The 22,079-nt window shown below is 40.1% G+C and overlaps 1 protein-coding gene across 2 annotated transcripts in view; it reads left to right on the forward strand.

The window, feature by feature from the left end:
* Nucleotides 1-14,933, forward strand: part of LRMDA (leucine rich melanocyte differentiation associated) — an 877,229-nt gene extending 862,296 nt beyond the window's left edge. For both annotated transcript variants that reach the window (XM_067539479.1, XM_067539487.1), the window contains one exon: nt 12,623-14,933. In XM_067539479.1, coding sequence (XP_067395580.1) covers nt 12,623-12,702 — 80 coding nt within the window. In that variant the 3' untranslated portion in view covers nt 12,703-14,933. The remainder of the gene's footprint in view (nt 1-12,622) is intronic.
* The last annotated feature ends 7,146 nt before the right edge of the window (nt 14,934-22,079 follow it).

Raw genomic sequence — 22,079 nt, forward strand, 5'->3', positions numbered from 1 at the left:
TCACTATTCATTTATGTTTGAGACTGACACTGTGATCAGCATTGTTTGATTGTTCGGCCAGATGTGTTTTATTACGTCCAATGTGCACATTTGCCAGTTGGCTCTTTTTTAATATGGGAACATGTTAACTTATGACAGTCGAGTCTGACATATTTGAACCAGCCAAATAAGTGAGTAATATTTCAAGCTGTCAAAGCGGGTAAATACTGATTAAGTGACACGCTCCAAAAGCTTTCACCAGTATCCGTGCTTCAGTGGAAAATGTTTACTAAGCGTAATATTTGTAAGAAAGTCTTTGGTGCTTTGACTACATTTTAATGAGTCTGACCCTAATAGAGGGGTTTTACTGTGCCTGTCTTGGGTTTCTTTAGTTCCCTATCTTTAGTCTTCAGCACAAGCTTCCATAGAAGCTAAAAGTGCTCTTGTAAACTACATTCTGCTGTCCATTGTGATTTAATCTTCAGCTTCTCCCTCATTACCATGTTTTTAAAAGGCCGTGAAGAGGGGAGAGAGTTTAAGATGGAAAACAATGACAATGTTTTGGCACTCTCTGCTGGAGTCAGTCAGTGTTTGAGAATTAGGCTATAAGCCCTTTGCAGTAGCAAATCATCCTGTGTATTCTGTATAATGCAGTGCTTGTTTCAGCTAGAGACAGGCCCCAACTAAAACCAACGAACTGAACGCCTGAAGAACTTTCAGGAAGTTCGGCTCCGGAGTTGAACTTCATGGCTCAGATGTATTTCTGATTTCAGCTGAGCCATATATCAACTGGGTCGGAAGAGTGGGGAGCCCATTTAACACCCAATCCTGGGAGATCTGGATGCCTGCTGCAAGGTGCTAAGCGTTTGCAGATCCTACTGGGAGTTGAGGGAACCCAGCACCTCGGCACCAGTCCCTTGAGGGTTGTGTGTTATATCAAGAAGAATCCTATCAATCTTATCATTAGCAATTAGTTAAAAGTCTCCTTTGTTTCTGATGAACGGCTATGGAAGGAAATGAGTAGCAGGATACAAAGAAAGTTTCCCTAACTAATCATCACATTATCATAATATGACAGCAGCACTATTTAACTGTGCTGGTTAATTTTGAGAGACATGCTTTTTTATTTTTAAAGCTGGGAAAAAAACTTGCTCTTTATTTCAAATGGCTCTCTTGAGAAACTTCAAACCAGCTGAGCCAGACTGAATTGTGGATGGCTTTTTTTAAAAAATGTGAACTCCTCCAGCAGAACACATCTGAGATCCAAAAGCAAATTTTACTCATGAGATGAGCCAAATTCACTTCTAAACTCTCCAGAGGGGCCCTGCTGCTCATAGAAGAATTTGTAATTTTGCTGGAATGCTTGCAGACTTTCCGAACAATTTTTCCAAAAGTTTGCTTTCTACCCCATAAATCATGGTACATTTATTTAATCCTATCACCGTTACTGAAAGAGCTTATTTTCCTTCTTTCCCCCTTTACTGCTATTGCAATCTGCAAATTCCTAAACTTTGTGAAGTACAATATAATTATATCCCTCCTCTGTTTCCTTAATGGCTCTAGCATTCTTTACGGTTTAATTCTGTTGCTGATTAATAGAGGTATTATTAGTAGAATGTAACCCAAAGTGGAGAACAGTTTAAAGAAATGCCACTTTTGCATATGTTAGTCAAATCAACTGAGAGTCTTCTAAGATAATATGGGAGGTGTTGACAAAGCAGCTGAACTTTAATATGCAGTAAGGATCAGATTTTGAAACCTCCTGGCCCACCATTCTGAATACACTGCAAGTATATTGTTGCATTATTAAAAATAAAAGAAATATAATTCAAAACAATCAATTTAATTTATATATTTATATTTATTCCTTATATGAAACATATTGAGCCTTTAGTTCAGCCCCATAAATAGTGACTTCTTTTTGTAGACATCCATATACCCAAATTGATGTTCACTGAGGTTAGTCCACCAGAAATCAGGCTTCCAGGTAAAAGGTTGAAAGGACAGGTTGTATACATATAAGCTTTGATCATTACAGAATACAAAATTGGCTGCAAAACTAATGAACAGCATTATTTAATTGATAGGGAAATATTTAGTTTGCTATTTTAGCCAGTTTATTAGACAAATGGATGCTGCCCTCTAGTGGTGATGCCCTCAACTTTAAACTGACTAAAGAGGAGAAATCAGCATGAGGTTTGTTTGATTTTTGGAGTGGGAGGGAAGGAGAGCAGCTGTTGGGTTAGTGGCTAAAAGAGATGAAGTAGTCCAGCTTGGAGCACTTGGCTATTAATAAATAGCGTTAACTTTTGTGACTTCCATCGAGAAATGGAGAGTGAATGGAATTTAACAAATTTTACCTGATTTGCACCTGATCCTTGCATGCTCTTTGGAAACTACCCCATCTTTTATCCACTAGGTTCTCTTTATAATACATGTGAGAGAATGAGACATGCAAAGTACAAATAGGTATTGTGAATCCACAGGTTTTTTCTCTGTGGATATATATAAATGTGTGTGTATATATATATATAGATATATACATTTGAGCCTCAGTTCATACGTAAAATTTAATCTCTGGAAAAGCTGATATCTATATATCCAGTATTTTCTGATGCTCAATAGCCCCAGTAAATAGTTAAAAATACAAGTACTGTATGTTCTTGATTTTAAATAAAATTTTAATGCACTCTTTATTAAAAATCAAAATATTAAAAAAGAAACATTTTGTTCTGACCTCTAGGCTCATCCCATCCAGAATGAAACTTCATTTGAAACTGCAACAAGGGTGGAGACACACATTTTATGGGGGGCTTTTTATTTGTTTGCTTTGCTTTTAAGAGGAAAAAAGCCAACATATTGCAATCATCATCATCAGAAGTATGGAAGAATTACTAAGAAGTTGCAATGCAGAAACATGGGGCCTTAAATATTACTGAACTGCCTTGGACTGTACAGAACTGGTTAATGATTTAAAGTGATATGCCCTCTTGTTTTAGCCAGCAGTAGATGATCTGTAGACAGCACATGCCCAGATCAAAGCTGATCATGTCAATGTCATTCAAGGGGGCAGACCTACCCTCTTTTTTTATTTTTTTTGTTTTAAACAAAGTATGACATCTGAGGAACAGTGTGTTGATTGTTCCACTGCCAGGACACACATAATGGAAACATTAGCTCCAAGATAACTTTTAATCTGTCAACCTAATGGCTCCTTAATGTGTAGAGGGCTTTAAATGTATGTCAGCCAGGGCTGTATAAAGTAATATAGTTTGTGGCCTGAATGGATCTAGATGACTCCGCACCGCGACACAATATGGTTTATTATTAAGTATCAGCTCATCAGCTTATTCCCACGGACTTGGACAAGCTTCTCAATTTTCCAGTAACAGATTATGTGAGAAAAAGCTTGCAGTGCATTTTTTTCCCTTTCCTCTTTTTTTTTTTTTTTTTTTTTAAATTACAAGTTTCATCCCCAGCTGCACTGGGAGCCCTGAAGTGTATTTACAGCAGGCTGCACTTTATCACACATCAGCTCGACTGCTAGTTTACACTGAACATTTATGCAGCCTCCCCTGGCCTGGGATGCAAACTTCACATCTTTGTATTCCTATCACCTTCGTTGCAAATTTTTCCAACATCCTCTCCCTGTTGACTACTTTCCTTCCTCCCTTTTTTTTTTTTTTTTTTTTTATTCCTTCCTACAGCCAGTGAGACTTGACATGACACAGTACTTGTCTGTGCAGGATAGTTGCCATAATTTCATGGCCTCGCTTTCTTGTTCAGATCCTTCCCTTTTTGATAAAGTTAGGCACATAATGCCAATGCTATTGCCGTGGACTAAATATGGGTTTGACTTAGTACCTGGAAATAATCTGATTAACCAGAAGGGCATAGGCGTTCAGGGGGAAAGAATTATCACTTTCTTGGCACCCCTGCATGACAGGATCTAAGCACATTTTAGTCATTGCAGTCGCCTGAACACAACGGGTGGGTTATGCTAACACTTCTAGCCACAGCAAAGGCTGCAAGACACGACCCAATAGTTCTACATTGTTGTAAAGAGAGGTGTCATATTGGCCACATTCCCCTGTATTATGGGGAGATCTGTCTTTCTATAGTGTACCCATCACCATGGCGTCTGACTGCTTCCTTGAGGAAGATGGAGCTCCCTCAGGGCTGGTACAACTGAGCACTGCCCTCAGCCTTATGAAACTGCCTCCATGTGCAGCTACTTTTGGAGGAAGAGCCCATTATTTCTGCTTACACTTAGCACTTTTATTCTCTTAAAAATCAATTAAAAGAGCTATTAGTTTACAATGTAAGAAGAGTTAATATTTGTGTATCTGTTCCTTGGGCATTTTTGATAGCATTTCCTGATGTCATCTTGGTTTGTAATTACTTTTGGGGCCAACTTATGCTAGTTTTTATAAGCCAACATTCAGATAGTATCTTCTCAGAGGCATTTGGAGTCACATGCAATGACTTCAGCTGGAGAAGGCAGGACAGGGAATGGCATAACTGGAAACCTTTCACTCGTTAGAAGCTGCTGAAGTCTAAGCCTGATTCTTCTTATTTCTCATTTGTGTTTTGGTAGCACACGGTGGTCCTCCATTGGCATTGAGGCACCATTGTGCAGTTCTTACAAACTAAGACGACAAGGATGGAGGAAAGGTATTCAAGATAGCGATGCAAACAAATGGGTAGGGTGTCTGGCCCATGGCTCGTTCATTCCATGGGATTTTTTTGTGGGGGAAGAGATGAGGGAGGAGAAATTGTGGGGAACTGGGAATGTAAAGGGAAGAGAAGGTTGATACAGTGAAGTTCGTAGTCCAAAACTGTCCAAGTCCATTGTGACATCAGGAGGCTGAGGCTCTGAGGTCTGTTGCTATTGGGTCTGGGTTTTTCAGGAGCTAGGCCTTTCACAGCCTGCCACAGAAGCTTCAGGCCATACGTAGGGGGCTACAGCTGAGGCCTAGTGTTCCAGAGCAGTTTCTTGCAGGTCGTGTGGGGGGGGGGGGGCTGCAGCAGCTTGTCCCCACTGATCTTGGCCCAGAGTGCAAGCATTTATAGCAGATCCAGTTGGAAGGGCTGCCCAGCATGTACATCATAATCTGCTGACTCCTGCTTCTGCTGCTCTGATGTGTAACCTGAAAATTAGTACCCCATGACTTGAACTCAGCCTCCAACCTGGCAGTCGGGGAGCTGCACCATAAGTGAGCAAGTTTACTTGTGGCACACTCAGACTTCTTTACAATCACCTTTCTGTAGTTATCATCTGAGCCAGAGTCCTGTATCGATGAGGTCGGAAGTGCTGCATAATGAGGGTTAAGGGTGGCTGAAGTCTCCCACTTCCCCAGGTGACAGTTGTTCACGGTTTTACATTTCTTTAAACATTGTTTGGCAACAACATGGCAAGTTCCTCATTTTACAGATGGGGGAAACTGAGGCACAGAATGGTTAAAGTGACTCACCCAAGACCACTCAGCAAGTCATTGCCAGAGCCAACATTAGAACCCAGGAATCTGATTTCTAACTTTTTAGTCTCCTCTAAAAGGTATCACAACTGATATGATCATGAGCAATGAGCCTAAAGGATGGTAAGAAGTGTGTGTGCGTGCGTGCGTGCGTGCGTGCGCGCGCAGGGAGAGACCAGTTCAGCTGGGGTATTTTATCCCAGGACTGCCTCTTTCCTGGGTTTTATGTTGAGGCAGTTTCAATGCAATCAATGGAACAATCACCAAGATGAAATAATGAAGTAGGTGAATGTGATATTTTTATTTTGTGACCGATCTTGCTCTTCGAGGGAGAAAAACGGTTGAAGAGCCAAATGTAAATAAACAAACATCTATGAATTAAAGCTGATGGATGAAACTCAGAAGATTCAGTTCAGAATACGAATCTAAAATCTTGGATGCTTATCTGAACCCACTGCCATACCCCTTCCTTCTCTTAGGCCAGCTATATACATCTTTATTCCTTATAGATTGCCTCCTCATTCCCCTACCCCCCAACTTCCCTTCTCAAAAAAACCAAAAACAAACCAAAAAACCAAAACCTTCTTCCTTCCAAAAGGTCTAGGTCAGACATCCTTCCCTGGTGATGCAACCACAAGTCCCAATAGAGCTGCAGTCTCTGTGCTTGGGTCCAAGTCTGCCTTCTATGCCCTTATCTATCTGTCTTGATATTTAGCTTTCATATCCTGTGACACATCCCATGGAGGGTGACTAATCTATGCTCCAGAAAATGGTCAGGGAAAGGGCTGAACTTCAGGCTGATCCTTTGGGGGTTTATTTATTTTTAAACCAACTGTACAGCCCATCTCCACAAATTGGCAGGAGCGGAGGTTCTCTAAGCAAATAGTTTGCAGCTGCTTATTTGGGGATTTCCACACTTTTTGCGGCATTCAGTTTTAATATTTGTTCTTTGTCATTTAAAAATAAATAGATCAGGAATAAATAGTGTGACACTTAGCTTTAACTAAAACAAGTATGAACCCTTTATGTAATGTAAGGCTCCAATTTAGCAAAACATGTAGAGTAACATTTTCAAAAGAACTTAGTGATTTAGGAGCCTAACTTCCATTAAGAGCAGAAGTCTAATGGACTTTCAGGTACCAGATTCTTGAAGGTATTTAGTTATCTAAGACATAAGTAGGTGCCTAGTAGAACTTTCTAAAGTGACTATGCAACTAACTCCTAGTCACTTTAGAAAATCCCACTATGTATCTGTCTGCATTTTAAGTGCCTAAATACCTAGAATAAAATGGGACTTAGGCTCCTCAGTTACAGATGCTTTTGAAAATTTTACCCATAAGTACTTGTTTATGTTCTTTGCTAAATAGGGATGGTTTAAGAATGTTTAAAATTAATGGGATTAATGCAAGTGTTTTGCCTAAATGAGTAGCACCGAGAACTGAGTTGGTTGTAAGACAGGTATTTATTTTCCTGTGATTGTTGGTTGTAGATAGGGGTGTTTTCCCTATAAGGGAAGAAGCAATTAGTATTTTAGGTAACTTTGCGGTTCTGATTCATTGATGGGAGAAAACCCCCTAGAGACCTTGAAAAAAAGTTATAATGGTATTGACATTTCATCCAGAAGGTGACTGACACATTTATACTATAACCACAACTCAAGATGCAACCACCTTCTTCGTGGAAGGTGGCAGCTGTTTAATAGCCCACAGCAGCACTGCCCAACAGCGCGAGACAGGAAGTGAAGATAAATATCTGATCCAACCTGCACTGATGGGGTAGGATTTAGATACTGTAGTCAGCATAAAATTAGCTAAACTGGAATTTAGTTAGGACATCAAGATCAGACCGCAAGCAGTGAGGACCTCTGTTAAGACAGACATAGTGTTGTATAGAGTATCGTATGCCCTTTTGTTTTACTTGTGGGACACAGTCCTTGGCACATAATGTAAATAAGATTATTTCTGTCACTAGCATTCTTAAATGTAAATACTTTACTATGTGCTGATACACGATAGCCCTTTCACATGTATTAAGGCCCCCTCCCTCAGTTCTTGGTTCGCTGACAGAAGCACGAGTACAGCAGGAGGGAGTACTATGGGTTTATTGAAGTAATCAAGCAATAGTCCCAATTCTTCACACCAGTAATTTTCCTCCTTCCCCCCTTACTTCCTGTTTGACCTCAGTTTTTATAGTGTATCTTAACCACTATTTTCTTAAAAATATTACAAGATAATTCTTTAACCAATCCTAACATATTGTAACACAATTCTCTAACCAATCATACCCCATCACCTTAACTGATTACAATTAGTTATGTATAGACAGAAACAATCAAAGAATCAGACAGAAATTATCAGAACAGTGGGTACCATAATGACCAAACAATATGAAGTGTAGATTCTACAACCACAACTGTTGACAAGTGTTTAAAAACCAGACAAACAAAGTTTTCTTTAAACATTCCAGGATTCTTCCTGTGTCTGGAAGTATTAGACTGGATTGCCTTCTTAATAAACGGGTATTGCTTTGTTTTAATGTAATTTGTCTGGAATGTGTGGATGTGACCACATGCTTCCCAGTTTATGGCTGCCTCTGCTGCTTAGCCAAAGTACAAGGCCTCAGACTCAGGGCCCAAGCATAATTTTTTCGGACTCAGTACAAACTTGTAACACGGACACCCTCCCCCACACATACCACAATCCCTCATTCCATACATGCAATCTCATGAGACATGAACATTTTTTTCCTCATGGTAATGGGGGTTGCAGCCTGGGCCGGGCCCCCCCAGGGCCTCTGGGCTCCGGTAAAGTGTACCCTTCCCCCACCCCATGTGGGGGCTCTGCTCAGACTGTCACAGTGAGAGAAAAGGCCCCTAGACAGATGGCCTGTGATTTTGATTCTTTGTTTCTATACCCCTATAACTAGCTAAGTGATAAGAATATACTTAAACAACCATAGGCCTTTACAGGCAGACCTAAATATCTATATTCTGACATGTCTCAGAATTATTAAAAGCTTTAGGAATTTCAGGAAAACATTTGAACAGGATTCTGGTGAGAACAAATGGATTCTACTGGAAGGGATTGTGTAGATGCTACACATCAGAGACTATGAGGCAGGCAAATGTTTTGGGTTATGGTAACATATAAAATGACTTAATATTTTACTGAATTAGGTGCTGGTGAAGGGTGCCATATGGCCACATTGTATAAACTCCCTCACATATTCCTCCTTCAGTGAGTCCTGACCCGGAAGGATTACCTCTTGGGTAGCAAGAAAACATTTAATCTACATTCCCATTTTTGTCCTTTCATTTTCTGTTGAGACTAGCACAATGGTGCAGACTTGGATGGTCAAGGAGTATTTTTGTGGGACATGGAACCCTAACTGTTCATTAGGAAAAAGTAAAACCAGCAACTCATGTAATGGCACCAGGATGCTACCAGATAGCCTTAGCTTTAGGTGACTACTAACTTGAGCTGATTTGAACTGGTGACCTAGAAGTGCGTTGCTCAATAGCCCATTGTGAATGCCTTGTACCGTCTGGTCCCCAAGAAAAATAACAAGAAGTGAAAACATATTTCACTCTAGAAAAGGACATTGAGCAACCGATTGCATAATAGCTCTCTGAAACACATACCCAATTTAAAAGGAGGAAACATGACTTAAACATTTTTTCACTAGCTTCAGTATGCATGTATGTATTTATTTATTTATGGGGATAATTGGGTTTTTCCCCAGCTAAGGCAAAGCCTGTATTGCTGACACTACAATGTGTTGGTGAAGAAAGACAGATACCACAACACAGACAAGTGACTGCAGGGTCATTACTTACCCATCATAATTAGAACATCCATTCTGAAGGAGCAGGAATTTAAAAGATAAAAGGTATATTTAAACATGATTCTTCCCTATGCAATTTTTTCATAATTATAGTTTTAACAGCTTATGGTGATGTTGGAAGCAGCTACTTAAGAAAAATTAGGAGCCTCATTTGGGGGAAGAAGATCCCTCAAGGGACCTCATGTTGTTATATTTCAACAGCCCCAAGCAGAAAGCTCATTCAGAATGCTGTGCATTACGTTGATGCATTGGGAGTATGCTTAGCTTATTATAACCAATGCCAGATATTTTAATTAAAAACACCTCACGTCATTAAATGTGTTGTCATCCCCCTCCATGCATGTGCGTGCACGCATGTGCGTGCACACACATGCACACAGACGAGTTTGTGAAGCTGCAAACGAATGAACACATTGCAGATGTGCAGGGAGAAACTGTATCCTACTGAATCAGATAGTAGATTTCTTAAATCCATGTATTGCATATCTTAGCATCAAAAGCTCTTACTGCAGCACACAAACCCTCTGTAATTTTCACAGTTCTCTTCAAGCCAAGGGGGCTGTGGGGGATAGGAGGAGGAGGAGGAGAAAAAAAAAGTCACCATTTAATTTATGAGCAAGCCTATTGTTTTACAAATAACCTTCATGATAAATAAAGTCTCATGGCAACATTTTCAACTGTGCTTTTATCAAGACTCTCTGAGCAGTGTGTATAATCCGCCTGGCAATCGAATCACAGCTGCGTGCCTTGGTAGGGAATCTCTGTGGAGACAACACTTCCTTAATTTAAACCATTGTAGGCTGCAGGAGTTCAAAAATTTCAGCTGACTTTAACTGTCACTAGCCCAAGCACCTTTATCCCCAGGCGAGCAGCAGCAGCTGGATTTCATTTCCTGTTGCCAGACAGTCCGACATCTTTGCTGAACATCCCAGGAACTGAGCGTCTTTGCTTTAAGGATTTTATTCAAGGTGACAGCTCCTCACACTTTAGCCTTCAGATCACCTCAAGTAGCTGAGATATCAGTGAAAATGAGAGCACTTCTACAGCAAACTCCAAATTTAGATTGACTGAGGTTATCCTTAGGCCTCTAGACCCAACCTCCATGACAGAACAGGCCTGCCAGTAACTTTAAAACTACAGTGGAGTTTGTAATGATGTCTGGGGAGAAATATTCTACAGGAGCAGTGGAGAATACTATAAGTGATAGGAAATGATGTCAGATTTAGTTAGGGCTGTAGACACTGTTAGAATATACTTGGCATAATATGGCACCGGTATCTCTGTCGGCATCTCTGTTTTCTGTCACTGCACACAATTCTAGGTCTGTCTGTAGTCCTGACAATGTCTTTTCAGATCAGGTTATTGCACTCGCTCAGCGCAGCACCATTCAGCCCCCTTTTGTTTGAAGTCTGCCCTTTTGTCATTAATGCACTTGATGTCTATTTAAATCTGATGGTGAATGTAGTATCTGTTTTCCTGTCAAGAGATCATTGACAGTATTAATACCTCATGTCCTTGCTTCATTTTCTAAGCGCTGACACCTAGCTGCAGTCTCCAGCATTCATCAAACAGCACTCTCTCATCAAGATCTCTGTAAACATTCTTGCTTCCAGTCCTTAAGAAACACGGCAGACCTCAAATAGGACTTTTATCACTGTTAGCAAAAAAGAAGTCAGAAGAAGGCCATTAATAAACTGTTCATATCCTTTGAATTTAGAGCTCTACCTCTAGAAGCTCATCCAAGCTTTTTACCAATCTAATGACAACCTCGCTTTGCATGGGATAGCATCGCCTCAGGAAATGAAAACTTGCTTTTGACTAGACACTGGTCCATGATTACAAATAATTTCTTCCCTTGACTATGGAAGTTGCTCCACTGGTCAATCGGGTTATTGAAGGCTTGGAGCAAGTGAGAGAAGTGGGGGGGGGGGGGGAGAGAGAAGGAAGGGGCTAAACAAAGCACGTGGCGCCCTCTTCTGTGCTTCCCTTAAGAGGAATTTGTTTTTCAAAACAGATGACAGGCCTATCAATTTCTTCTTCTAGGAATGTGTTACTAACCTGATGCTTTAAAACAGGAGAGAATAATAGGGATTAACTTTAATCCAGCACAGCCCCTGCTTCCAGGGTTTTCATACCTTATTTGATGCTTATAATTATATTGCTACATTACATACAGATTTAAAAAAGAATACTTCACAATTCACACTGCGTGTGGGTGCAGCTAATAAGACCCCATTTGTTCATGTGGGACCTGTAAAACTAAAGCCCTGCACAGTAAATGAGGATATTCCGTCCGCAGTCTTTGCCCTATACATAATATTGTTTGTTTCCTAGATTATGGTGGCCCTTGAGTGAATAACAAGAGTTTTAGAAAATTCCAAGATAGATAGAAGGAGACAGAGAGACCCTTGCACACAGCTTCTCTGCATAAGAGGCAGTAATAATTTGACTGCACATAGGTTGGGGTGCAAAAAGAGATACTGCTAGTATTGCCACAACACTCCCCTGTAAACATATTTTCAGGGTGGGGCAGGACCATCTCATATCAGCTACCACCACTAATGGGAGGACAAAGTATAACTTTTAAATATGGCTTCTTCAGACAATATGCTTGGTCTCCCTTTACCATTGCTCTGGCTCCTAGAGCAATTTATATTGAGAAAAGGAGGACAGTGAAGTCTGGATGACTGATAGTCAGGAAGTCCTGAGTTTGAATCTCACGTCTGTCAATGATTCACCTTGTGGCCTTGGGCAAGTCACATCACTTCTCTGCCTGTGCAAAGTAGGAATAATGATAATTGCTTACATCCAAGGGCTGTTGTGAGGCTGTCAGAACAGAGTTTTACATGTTTATATCACTAGATCAGTGCCAAGCTGTTGTAATTTGCTGCGATTATCAATAAAACCATGTGGTTTAGAAAGATTCATCTCCGTATCTATATTTTGGAACAATAGCAGACAGTACAAATATGCAACTCTATCCAAAATGCCATCCCTACAAAAGCAGTTGGGAAATAAAGTAGTTTAAAATATAGTAGATGGGTGATGAAGTATACTGTATATAGGGCCAATCCTGCAAACACTTAATGGGATGATTCACACAGGCACTCAAGTATGTGTTTTCAAGGCTGACTCCAATGCCATTAATTAAAACAATAATACATACTAATTCAAATTAACATACTTTGTTTTCTAGAAATGCAAGAGAGAGAGCAGTTTGCAAACACAGTTCAATCTTCTTTCCAACAACCTCAGTTATATGGTTCCATTGCATACGACATTAATTGCTAACTTTTTCCTAATTTGTTTTCTTTTCACTGCAGGTGTTCTGGGAAAATGCCGCTATGTTTACTATGGGAAACATTCTGAAGGCAACAGATTCATCCGAGATGACCAGCTATAAAACAGCACCATTCCGTGCCTCTTTAAACAATCCACAAACATGCACACAAAAAGCACAAGTTGCATCTACATTTTAAGCATGTAACTAGAGTCCTCCAGTACCTTCTGCTGACTTTGCCAAGCCTGTCAAAATCATCCTTCTGTCTTAGTCTGAATAGTCACACAGAGATTGACATGACTGCCTTTAAGCTGGTCCCATCCACCAGTGTGACAGACAGCTGCAGCCAAGCACCAGGGCTGACAGGCTGAGCACCATGATGGATTGCCTGGTCCAATTGCTGCTCACAGAAGAGCAAAGGTCACACCTGGGGCTCCAATGAGCATGCTCAGTTGGTTTTAGCAAGAGCAATGCTTTTATCTAAAGTTTGCCTGTTGAGTGAGAGAGTCTTGCAGTATCAATATGCTCGTAAAAGCAGTGGCTACAATTGAAGATTAAAAAAGATCTCATCTGTCCTTATTTTCCCCCCAAAAATTAGATACTTAAGTTTAACACACACAAACCTTTTCAGACAGTATTTATCACAAGTCAAACTTCATGGTTTGCTTTGCTCTTTCTTTAAGGGGGGGTGGGGGGAACTATGTTGTCAGCAATGTTATATGAAAACACTTCAGAAATGCACAGCACTATGAATCTATATATTTTTATCTAAGAAAAAGGGTCTAAGCAATTTTGCAGGTGCAACTGAACCAAAGTATCCAATTTTTTATTTAAATCTCAAGTTTTACTACATCTTAACATTCAGAAGGGGGGTCATTTTTAACATTGCAGAATAGGTGAAACAGAGGGCACACTGTTGAACTATATATGCTTGAAAAAAATACTTGATTATGGTAGTGACAGTTGTATTTATTCCTGGTTGATCTGACAATTTTTTTAACATGTGCAGAGATTAGATTTAGAATTTAATATTTTGAAAGGAAAAAACAAAAAACACAATGAAACTCTACTGAGCTTAGATGATATTTAGAGGAAAATAAATTACAATTGTTTATGCTTCATTGTTTATCGCTAACACTGTTGCAATCTACATAATTTACAAATTTGCTAATATGTCTTAGAATAGCTTCTCCAGTGTGGTATTATTAATTCCCTATTAATGTACATGAAAATTACGTAAACATGGCTTCTGTCAACTTTTCAGTAACAAAATGAAAAGCCTTAGCATTTTACAAGCTTTTCTAGTAAGTGGGGTGAACATGTTTGGAGCAATGACTCATTTCCTTTGTTACTGTGCATCAAGTTCCCAAGAGTCAATACATTGTTTGGTGTGACTAGATGCCGTGGGATTAATAAAGAGTATACAGAGCCTTTCACCTCCAGGCTGCTATTTCAAAATGAGCCCATGATAGTATTGACTGAGAGCCGTTGCCATCTATTGGCTATTCGTTGGCTTGTATGAAAGAAGTTGGTGGTCTCTGTTTGTTTTCCTAGCAGACAGGTGTCTGTCACAAAGCTAAATTCTTACAGGTGGCCCGTATTTTGGCAATCTTCAGCAGATGACTGGACTGGAGGCAGATGTCTTTCTCTGCCAGAGGTAGTCCTTCCAGAAAATGATGAGGCACATTGGCAGAGGAATGAAGGGAAGCTGACTCTGCTGCTGTCCATGTTGTATGCCTTTCTTGATGAACAGAAGACTAATCATGGTTGTCAATCTGAAACTGCTATCCAGCATTGCATTTACTTTTACATTTGAAAAGAAACTTAAAATATACAGAGCCGGTTAATATACACCGTATATTACACATATATGTAATATATACACTGGTTTCCAACAGCTGGGAATCTGGACCCATATATTTTAAATTCAGCTCTGCCTCTGAGTACAAATTGCTGGGAAGTCAGTTCAGTGGCTATGGTAGCAACTTTGCTGATGTCATAGTCTCTGTTATTTGGCTATTATGGATAGGAAACCAAATTCTGATTAAAAGGCTTGTGAGATAGAGGAGTTTTGGGGAATCAGGAGGTTTTTTCTCTTGTGACACACACAATTATTAGAAAGATTTTGTAGTTACCAAAATAACAGCAAGTTGCCATCCTAGCTCATTTGTATCATAATGTCTGTTCTGAATCATCACCATGTGTTTTGGCCATAGCATATTACAGGCAGCAAGGTTCTAAGCAGGGGTGTCTAGAATAACCTAATGTCACATTCAGTCTGGTTGCATGTATGTTCTTGTCTCTATAAAAGGCTTTAACCCTGCCTCAAACAATAAAAAACACTTGCAAACTGACCTCACGATTTTTCCATCTTTATTTTTCTTCCTTATTTACTTTTCATAATGTCAAAACCATTTGTATCATTCTCAGGAATGTTCTCAATGCAAAGCTTTGGAGGCAAAAATATTTTTGGAATGAGATGTGGCTAAAGATTTTGTTGTTTTGTTTGATTTTTTTTTTTAAATATTAAATAATGTAACACTTTTAATTAAAGTTAGCTGAATTAGAACTCACAATAAAGTCCACTAGTACTGTATAGCCATCTGAATAATCTTAACGTTTACTTTTTTTATGGTCGTAATATAGTAGCATATTATTTAAATGCATGTGGGGCTGTTTACTGTTGTCTGTGTTACACACATTGCTGTAGCGTGCAAGGCATTTCATTCTCAAATGTTTTGGCCTGAAATACTGTTTCAGGGTGTGGCAAACATTTTGGACGCCATCCTGCAGTCGTTGTTCAGTTCTTTCTCAGGTATTGATACAAATTGGGCCTGTGAAAGAGCTATAGGTCTGGGTGTAGATTGTTCATGAGTTCAAAATTGTAATATGCTAATATCTTGATGGGAAAGGGATCTAAGGAAGGATTTTCCTCGCACTCATCAAGAGAATTCCTCCATCTTCAGGGTGGTGGTTCAGGTTAGGCTAGTCCTATGCTACCCTTTTCTTTGGGTCCTCAATTTCTGCTTGAAGCCACATACATGCACAGTACACATGCATTTCCCCCTCCTTCTTCTGGTTGTGCATTTAGCTGCTGCAAAGGGTCATATCCCCATGACTGCGGGATGAGAGCATTTTCTGAAGCTTGCGTACATGAAGGTGTAAAAAAGCTCTTTGGGGCAGAGGGATTTTTTTTTGCTCTGAGTTTGTACAGCACCTAGCACAGAAGGGTTTGTCCATGACTGGGGCTGCTCGGCACAACCACAGTACAAACAGTAAATAATGATGATGTCTGCCTCCTCCTCTCCTTTGTGAGGCTGTCCTTTTCACAGCCCTCCTAAACCTCAATCTGGGTCCCACACCCAAGGCCTCAGCATGATAACTCTGCCCACTCTTGGAATATCAGGACAGTCTCCTGTAATGTAATTTCGTGGGACAGTTTGTTCCTTGGAAAACAATAGTTTGGGCTGTAGAATTATTGCTTGCAAATGTAAATGCAGTAATCGCCTCCCAGCCAGCTAGGAACAATCCTATTGCCCGGCAGCATGGGAAGACTAAAAGTTGATCAGCAGATGAGCAGCATTTGGGGGTCTCATCCAAAGCTCACTGACATCAGTGTGTATGTGGGGGTCTTTCCTTTGGCTTCAGTGTTCTTTCGCTCAGGACTCTGATGCCCTCATTTGCTGGTACGTTCAACCTGATGATGAAAATGGTGGCATTTAGAAGGCAACTGAGGATGGGTCTCAATCAGCCCAAGAAATATTGCATTGACCCAGCTGCTTTGCTAACTCCCTCCCCTGACTCTGCCCAGCGACTTACAATCCCATACTGCACTTAAAGGATGAGTGCACACAAGGGCAATGTACGTGCCGTCCCCCTGTTGGAGTAAGGGGCATGAATGCTTTAATGAGCATTTGCAAGGAAGGTTCATTGTGGACAAGTTTTGTTTTCAGCTCTTGTCTCTGTAGGCAGTAAGAGAATCAAGGTTTTTTTTTGAAGTATCAGTCAGATTCCATCAGGGGCCAGTCTTTCCACCCTCCCATTCCTCTCAAACCCTTGCAGCAGTGTATTAATTGACTTTGCCATTTCTCCCAGTGTTGTCTGAATGGAAGCTGTGCTGTGCCATTGTGTCTTAGCAGAGATGATACAAAGAATATCTTTTCCTTCCCCAGGTTGGAGAGAGAGTATGTGTTTGTGCACCTTCTCTTCTACCCAAACAATAGGATAATAAACAAATCAACTGCTTCTTAAATTATCTCTCACAGGTGATTCCCTGAGGAAGATGGAGGATGTCAATAAGTTATCATCAGCTAACAAGTGACTCTTGAACAGTTCACATAGTGAGCTGCCAAGCTATTTAAAAAAGGCGACCACTATGCCACCAGGATTTAAAGATGCGTTGCTTCCCTGCAGTTACTACATTGTCCTGTGGCTCTGATGGCAAAGTGGGACAGCCGTACTATTTGTTGGTTAACCATGTTTGAGCTCTAGGACATCCTTTGACAAGTCCCCTTAAAAATGCAGTTTCTAAACTTGTCTAGCTGATTTTCAGCCTTGTACCATCTTGGATTCCAGTTTTTCCCCCTCTTTGGCATTTTTCACATACAAATGCGGAATAGGAGATGGATGGTTTTACAGGGAACTGGTTCTAAATGCTGAGTTTTGTTAATGTATTTGTGACAGTTGAATTGAAAAATAAAATATCCAAATGGAAGTTTCTGGAGTAATGTATATTTGTTCTTGGAAGGAAACAGGATCAGGCCTTAGCTATAATATTACCATAGTAAATGTCATCTTTTTCTGCTTTAAGACCCAATCGTTCAATGCCTTACTTATGCAAGTAATCCTTTTTCAAGCCAGCATTCCCATTTAAATCAATGGGTTAATTAGAATCCATTCAGCTCTTTGTGCCTGAATATTGGCAGCGATAGTCTTCATTATTCACTTCTCACCTCTAGATTTCATGTCTTTGTGGAAGAGAATATATCAAAGATTCAGTGACATAGGGCTTATCTTCACTGGGCAAAGACCTTTTTAACATGTTTACTAACCCATGTTACAATTCTAATTTAGACAAGGCAATTGCAGTTTTAATATACATTAGCTGGTTGTGGTAAAGTTTGTTAACATGAATTAGTTTAATAAGGTTAAAAATATGCCTATTTTCCTAATGAAGCCACAGACTTCATTATTAGAAAGCCAACCAATATTAGGTTACATTGGTGAACAGTCTGATACACTGTGGTGTTAAGCACACCATAGAACGTTACTTATCTTCACCTTTATAACTGGCACAGAAACAAGGAATAGTCTCTTCCCCACTTCTCACAACAGCTTGAGTGATATAAAGCATTGAGATGAGCCTACACGGCATGTTCAGATCCAGAAGCTGTCCAAAGGATGGGGTGCCTAGAATTAAGTTTCACCTGCTATAGCCAAGAAGTTTGGAACAACATTATTGCAGGTACCCAGAGCTGGATTGTTTGCTATGATCCAATCACTTTGCACCAACCAGGCAGTGTAAAGGGACTGGAAAGCAGTTTGATTTCCCCATTAGGCATACAGCCAGTATGGCCTTCTCCTGTGCAGCCATCCCTCAACCTAGGTGTGTTCCAGCAGTCCCTAGTGGGTGGAAGTCTCCATGGGGCCCATTATTTGTGAGTGTAGATTAGACTAGCTCTTAACTGGCTCGAGGATCAATAAGACTCAACACCGCCCATGCTTTTCCACCTGTCAGCTATCCCTGGTAGAAACTGACGACAGCTGAGAAATCTCTGCCCTGACATAGCTTTGCCTGATATAGTTAAGGTTGCAATGCTGTTTCCATTACATTTATTTTTTTCACAGGTTCATAACTTTTTGAACTGTTCCAGGCTTGGTCTGTGTAAGAAACAAAAATGAGTATTGAAAGCTTAACAAAATGCCTTCAGCTATTAAAAGCTGCACCATTCAAAAGCTCAAGAAGAGTCAGGAAATGCAAAGTGTAAGGTTCTAAGAGCAGCCTGAAATGGGCTTTGCTGCACAAACCCAGTATTTTCTATTGCTGTTTTGGTTAAATCTCTAATTTAATATGGCCCTTAGTTTGCAAAAAGTGGACCCTTTCCCACTGACACTTCGCATGCGCACATCCTTTTGAATATTTGGGCCTAAAATTATTGCTAGCATGATAACTGCTTACCAGAAAATATACAGAAGATGTGCAATGCAGCCTAATCAATGCTGATATTGGAATCTGACCTTTTTTTCATTTCCTGGTCTTTCGTGAGTTTTTGAACTGGATGGAAAAACTTCAATGGAACCACATTCTGCTGGAATATGCTATTCTGTCGAAATCAAAAGTCTTTGTGAAATCATGTTTGATTTTACCAAAATTTCATTTTGAAGCAAATAGAGGAAAAAGGTTCCAGCACTGTCAAAAAAAAATCCAATTTCAACATTTTTTGGAACAAAACATTTTGATTTTTTTCCTTTTATGAAATAACTTTTCATAATATAAAATAAAAATGTCAAAATCAAACCAAAACATTTCAGTTTTGTCAAAAATGAAATTCTCGCCAAAAGAAAATTCTGAAAGAAATTTAGTTTCAGGTCAAAGTTTTCCAATTTTATTCCTAATTGGTATAAAAGGAAATTTTAAAATCCTCCATACCAAGAAATTTCCATTCTTCATGCCACTCTTTGTGATTTTAATTCCACTATGATGATTTTTGTTTGTGTAATTATTACTAAGACTATGTCGCTTTTACAAAATATGCCATGGTTCCCTTACTAACACATTGTGAAGTATTTATAATGCAGATTAAATTACTGTTGTCATCTCATGCAAACAGAACACATTTATGAAGCTGTGTTGTTCATCTTGTGTGTTTTGCTGAGCCATTAATTTGAAGAATTCAGTGATTTGCAATGGCCTTCCCAGATTCAGTGATCTAACTGATGCTATTGCATCCTGCTCTGTTTTACTTCCCAACATTCTGCAATTTAGAAAACTATCATCATCTGAAATGACTGAGGTCCCAGACATTCCATTTCTGAATGATGTGAACAGGTCTGAGAATTCACATATGCTTACCAATCAAAAGGGTATGCAATATGAGGTAAGGATAAGACATGTACTCTGTCATGACGACGACTCCTGTCTCCACTTAGCAAGTGATGACGGGCTTGATTGTCCACTTGTTAAAGTTTTAAATAAGCTCCTTTGTGCTTTCTTCCATAAAGAGCTCCATGTAACCATCCACAAGGCCACCTCATTCTCCTTCTCTAAATGCCTCTTTAAAACTCTCTGCCATGATGGTTACAAAAAACGTATTAATGGTTAGGCCGCTGGTGTGCTGTTACCACTGCTTCTCCTTCTGTGTGATATTGCTTTCCTGTCTTCCCCCCATTTCTCCATATTCATCCGTTATCTTATGCTTAGATTATAAAGACCTTGGGATTGGGCCTGTCTTTCTATTCTATTTCTATATTGTGTATGTTATAGAAAAAGAAAAAAATATATATACGTATTATTTGCACTATGTTAGTGCCTAAAAGCCCCAGCTGAGCTCAGGGCCCCATTTGGCTAAGTGCTGTACATTTACACAGCAAGAGACGGTCTTGGTCCCAAAAAAATCTCACTGTGAAAATAGACAAGACTAACAAAGAATATGAGAGAAAAATCTTTATCTTCATCTTACACATGGGTAGCTAAGGCACAAAGAAATTACATGATTTGGCCAGGATCACACAAATGACCCCACGTCTTTTGAGTCCCGCCCCATTATCCTAGCTACATGGTCATCTGCACAATTCACTGAAGGTACTGTTGTCAGATGGCTGCCTTTATCGTTCTGCCAGGTTTGGCTTCCATTTTCTTTTAATCCATCAAAACTAAACCAAGATTATATAGTTTCTTCCTATTTGGTAGCATGTGCACAATTTTTCAAGATGTATCGTCTTGAAAATTGCTTGTTAGGTTCTTTTTAATGTGTACTTTTTTGGATCTTTTTAAGGTGGGTAGCTATGATCCTTGATCTTTTTGTGAGACTCAGATATGAAGGAGTTGGATGTCTCAGCTATGCAAAGTGTCAGCTCCTTGGCACAACACGTACTTATTTAGGTTCGAGAGATTGCCAAGAAATAAGAGTCTGAGTGGTTGCAAACTATAGAGCAATGTGATGCAGCTTACCATGAAGGCCCCTATTGTACTGATGCGAGTCATTCAGACTGCAGCTGCATTTATGGTAATTTACAAAGGCTGGACAGTTATACTTCATGACTTTTGAAGTTATTACATGTTGGCCAGCTCCAGGGCCTAAATTAAGATCTGTTCCTCAAAGATGCTGACATGCTCTCAGGCTGAGGCAACAGCTACCACCATGCTGCTATGTCTTCAGAAGAATAAAAGGTATTTGTGGTAAGCTGACCGTGCCGGTCTTATGTTGACACCTCTTGCTATTGCTGTGGAGACAGCTACTGCCTTAATAGCAATTCTTCTAGTGGCTCCCATAATTCTAAGTGATCTTTTCATTTTGAAACATAAATGCTAAACTCCCTGATCTAAATAAGTATGATGAGCCCGATCCTACAGTCCTTGCTCAGGCAAGACTCCCACTGATATCCTGCTATTCATTTCAGTTTTGCCTCAGCAAGGAATGCAGAGTCAGGACTAATAGGCCAGATGAATTGCAGCTGGTACAAGGAGATGTAGGGAGGGTTTTTCAGAAATGCCCAGTGATGGCGTTGAGCTGTTTCCACTGAGGGCAACACTCAGTGGTTCTGAAAATCCCTCTCATAAATTACATCTTCCTGACCAACCAGGCTCCTTTGCATCCATTGTCCTTCCTTCACTATAAATGGGTGAAGAGAGAGCTTTGGCTCAATAGGAGCTCTATTGGTGACCTCCTTTGAGGTCAGTTTCAGAATCAGCCCATTTTCCAGTGGCGTTGGCCATTTCCATTTCCTGGCCAGTTACGGCCCTCTGTAACCATCCCCAAGGAATGGGGTTTGTGGACATAACCACCTCCCCTTGGCAGACATTCCACCTACGGGGATCTGGGTCATGTTTTGTACGGGCCTGGCATGAATCTCACGTGTATCTGGTTTATGTGCATGGAAGTTAGCACGTTCATTTGTCATTACTCACCCTAAAGTAATCTGTTTGGCTCTTCTTGCCCAGTTTGGGCAGGCTTCTCATCTTTGCTCTAATAAACCTGTCTGTCTGTATTGCAAAATGGCAGGCACAGATTGAAAAAGAGGTGGGTAAATTTGATATCTTCAATATTCTAGCCACATAGCCAAGCTTGTCGCTGGATGTTTGACACTTACATTTCCAGGCATCAGTTTGCAGTGTCAGTCTTATGAGTCAGACGGTGAATTAGGTGACTACAAAGTCAGGGTTTCTGGAACTTGTGGTAGGTTGTTTTATCACTTGCCTTGTAAACCCTTGTGGTCCTCTGCTCCTGAGAATCGTTGACTGTGTTCTTGACTGTTTCATTTGCCATGTCATTGTGCTGAAA

Source organism: Emydura macquarii, unplaced genomic scaffold (assembly GCF_026122565.2).
Source record: "Emydura macquarii macquarii isolate MOO-44397 ecotype Brisbane River unplaced genomic scaffold, CSIRO-AGI_Emac_v2 contig_67, whole genome shotgun sequence".
NCBI lineage: Eukaryota > Metazoa > Chordata > Testudines > Chelidae > Emydura > Emydura macquarii.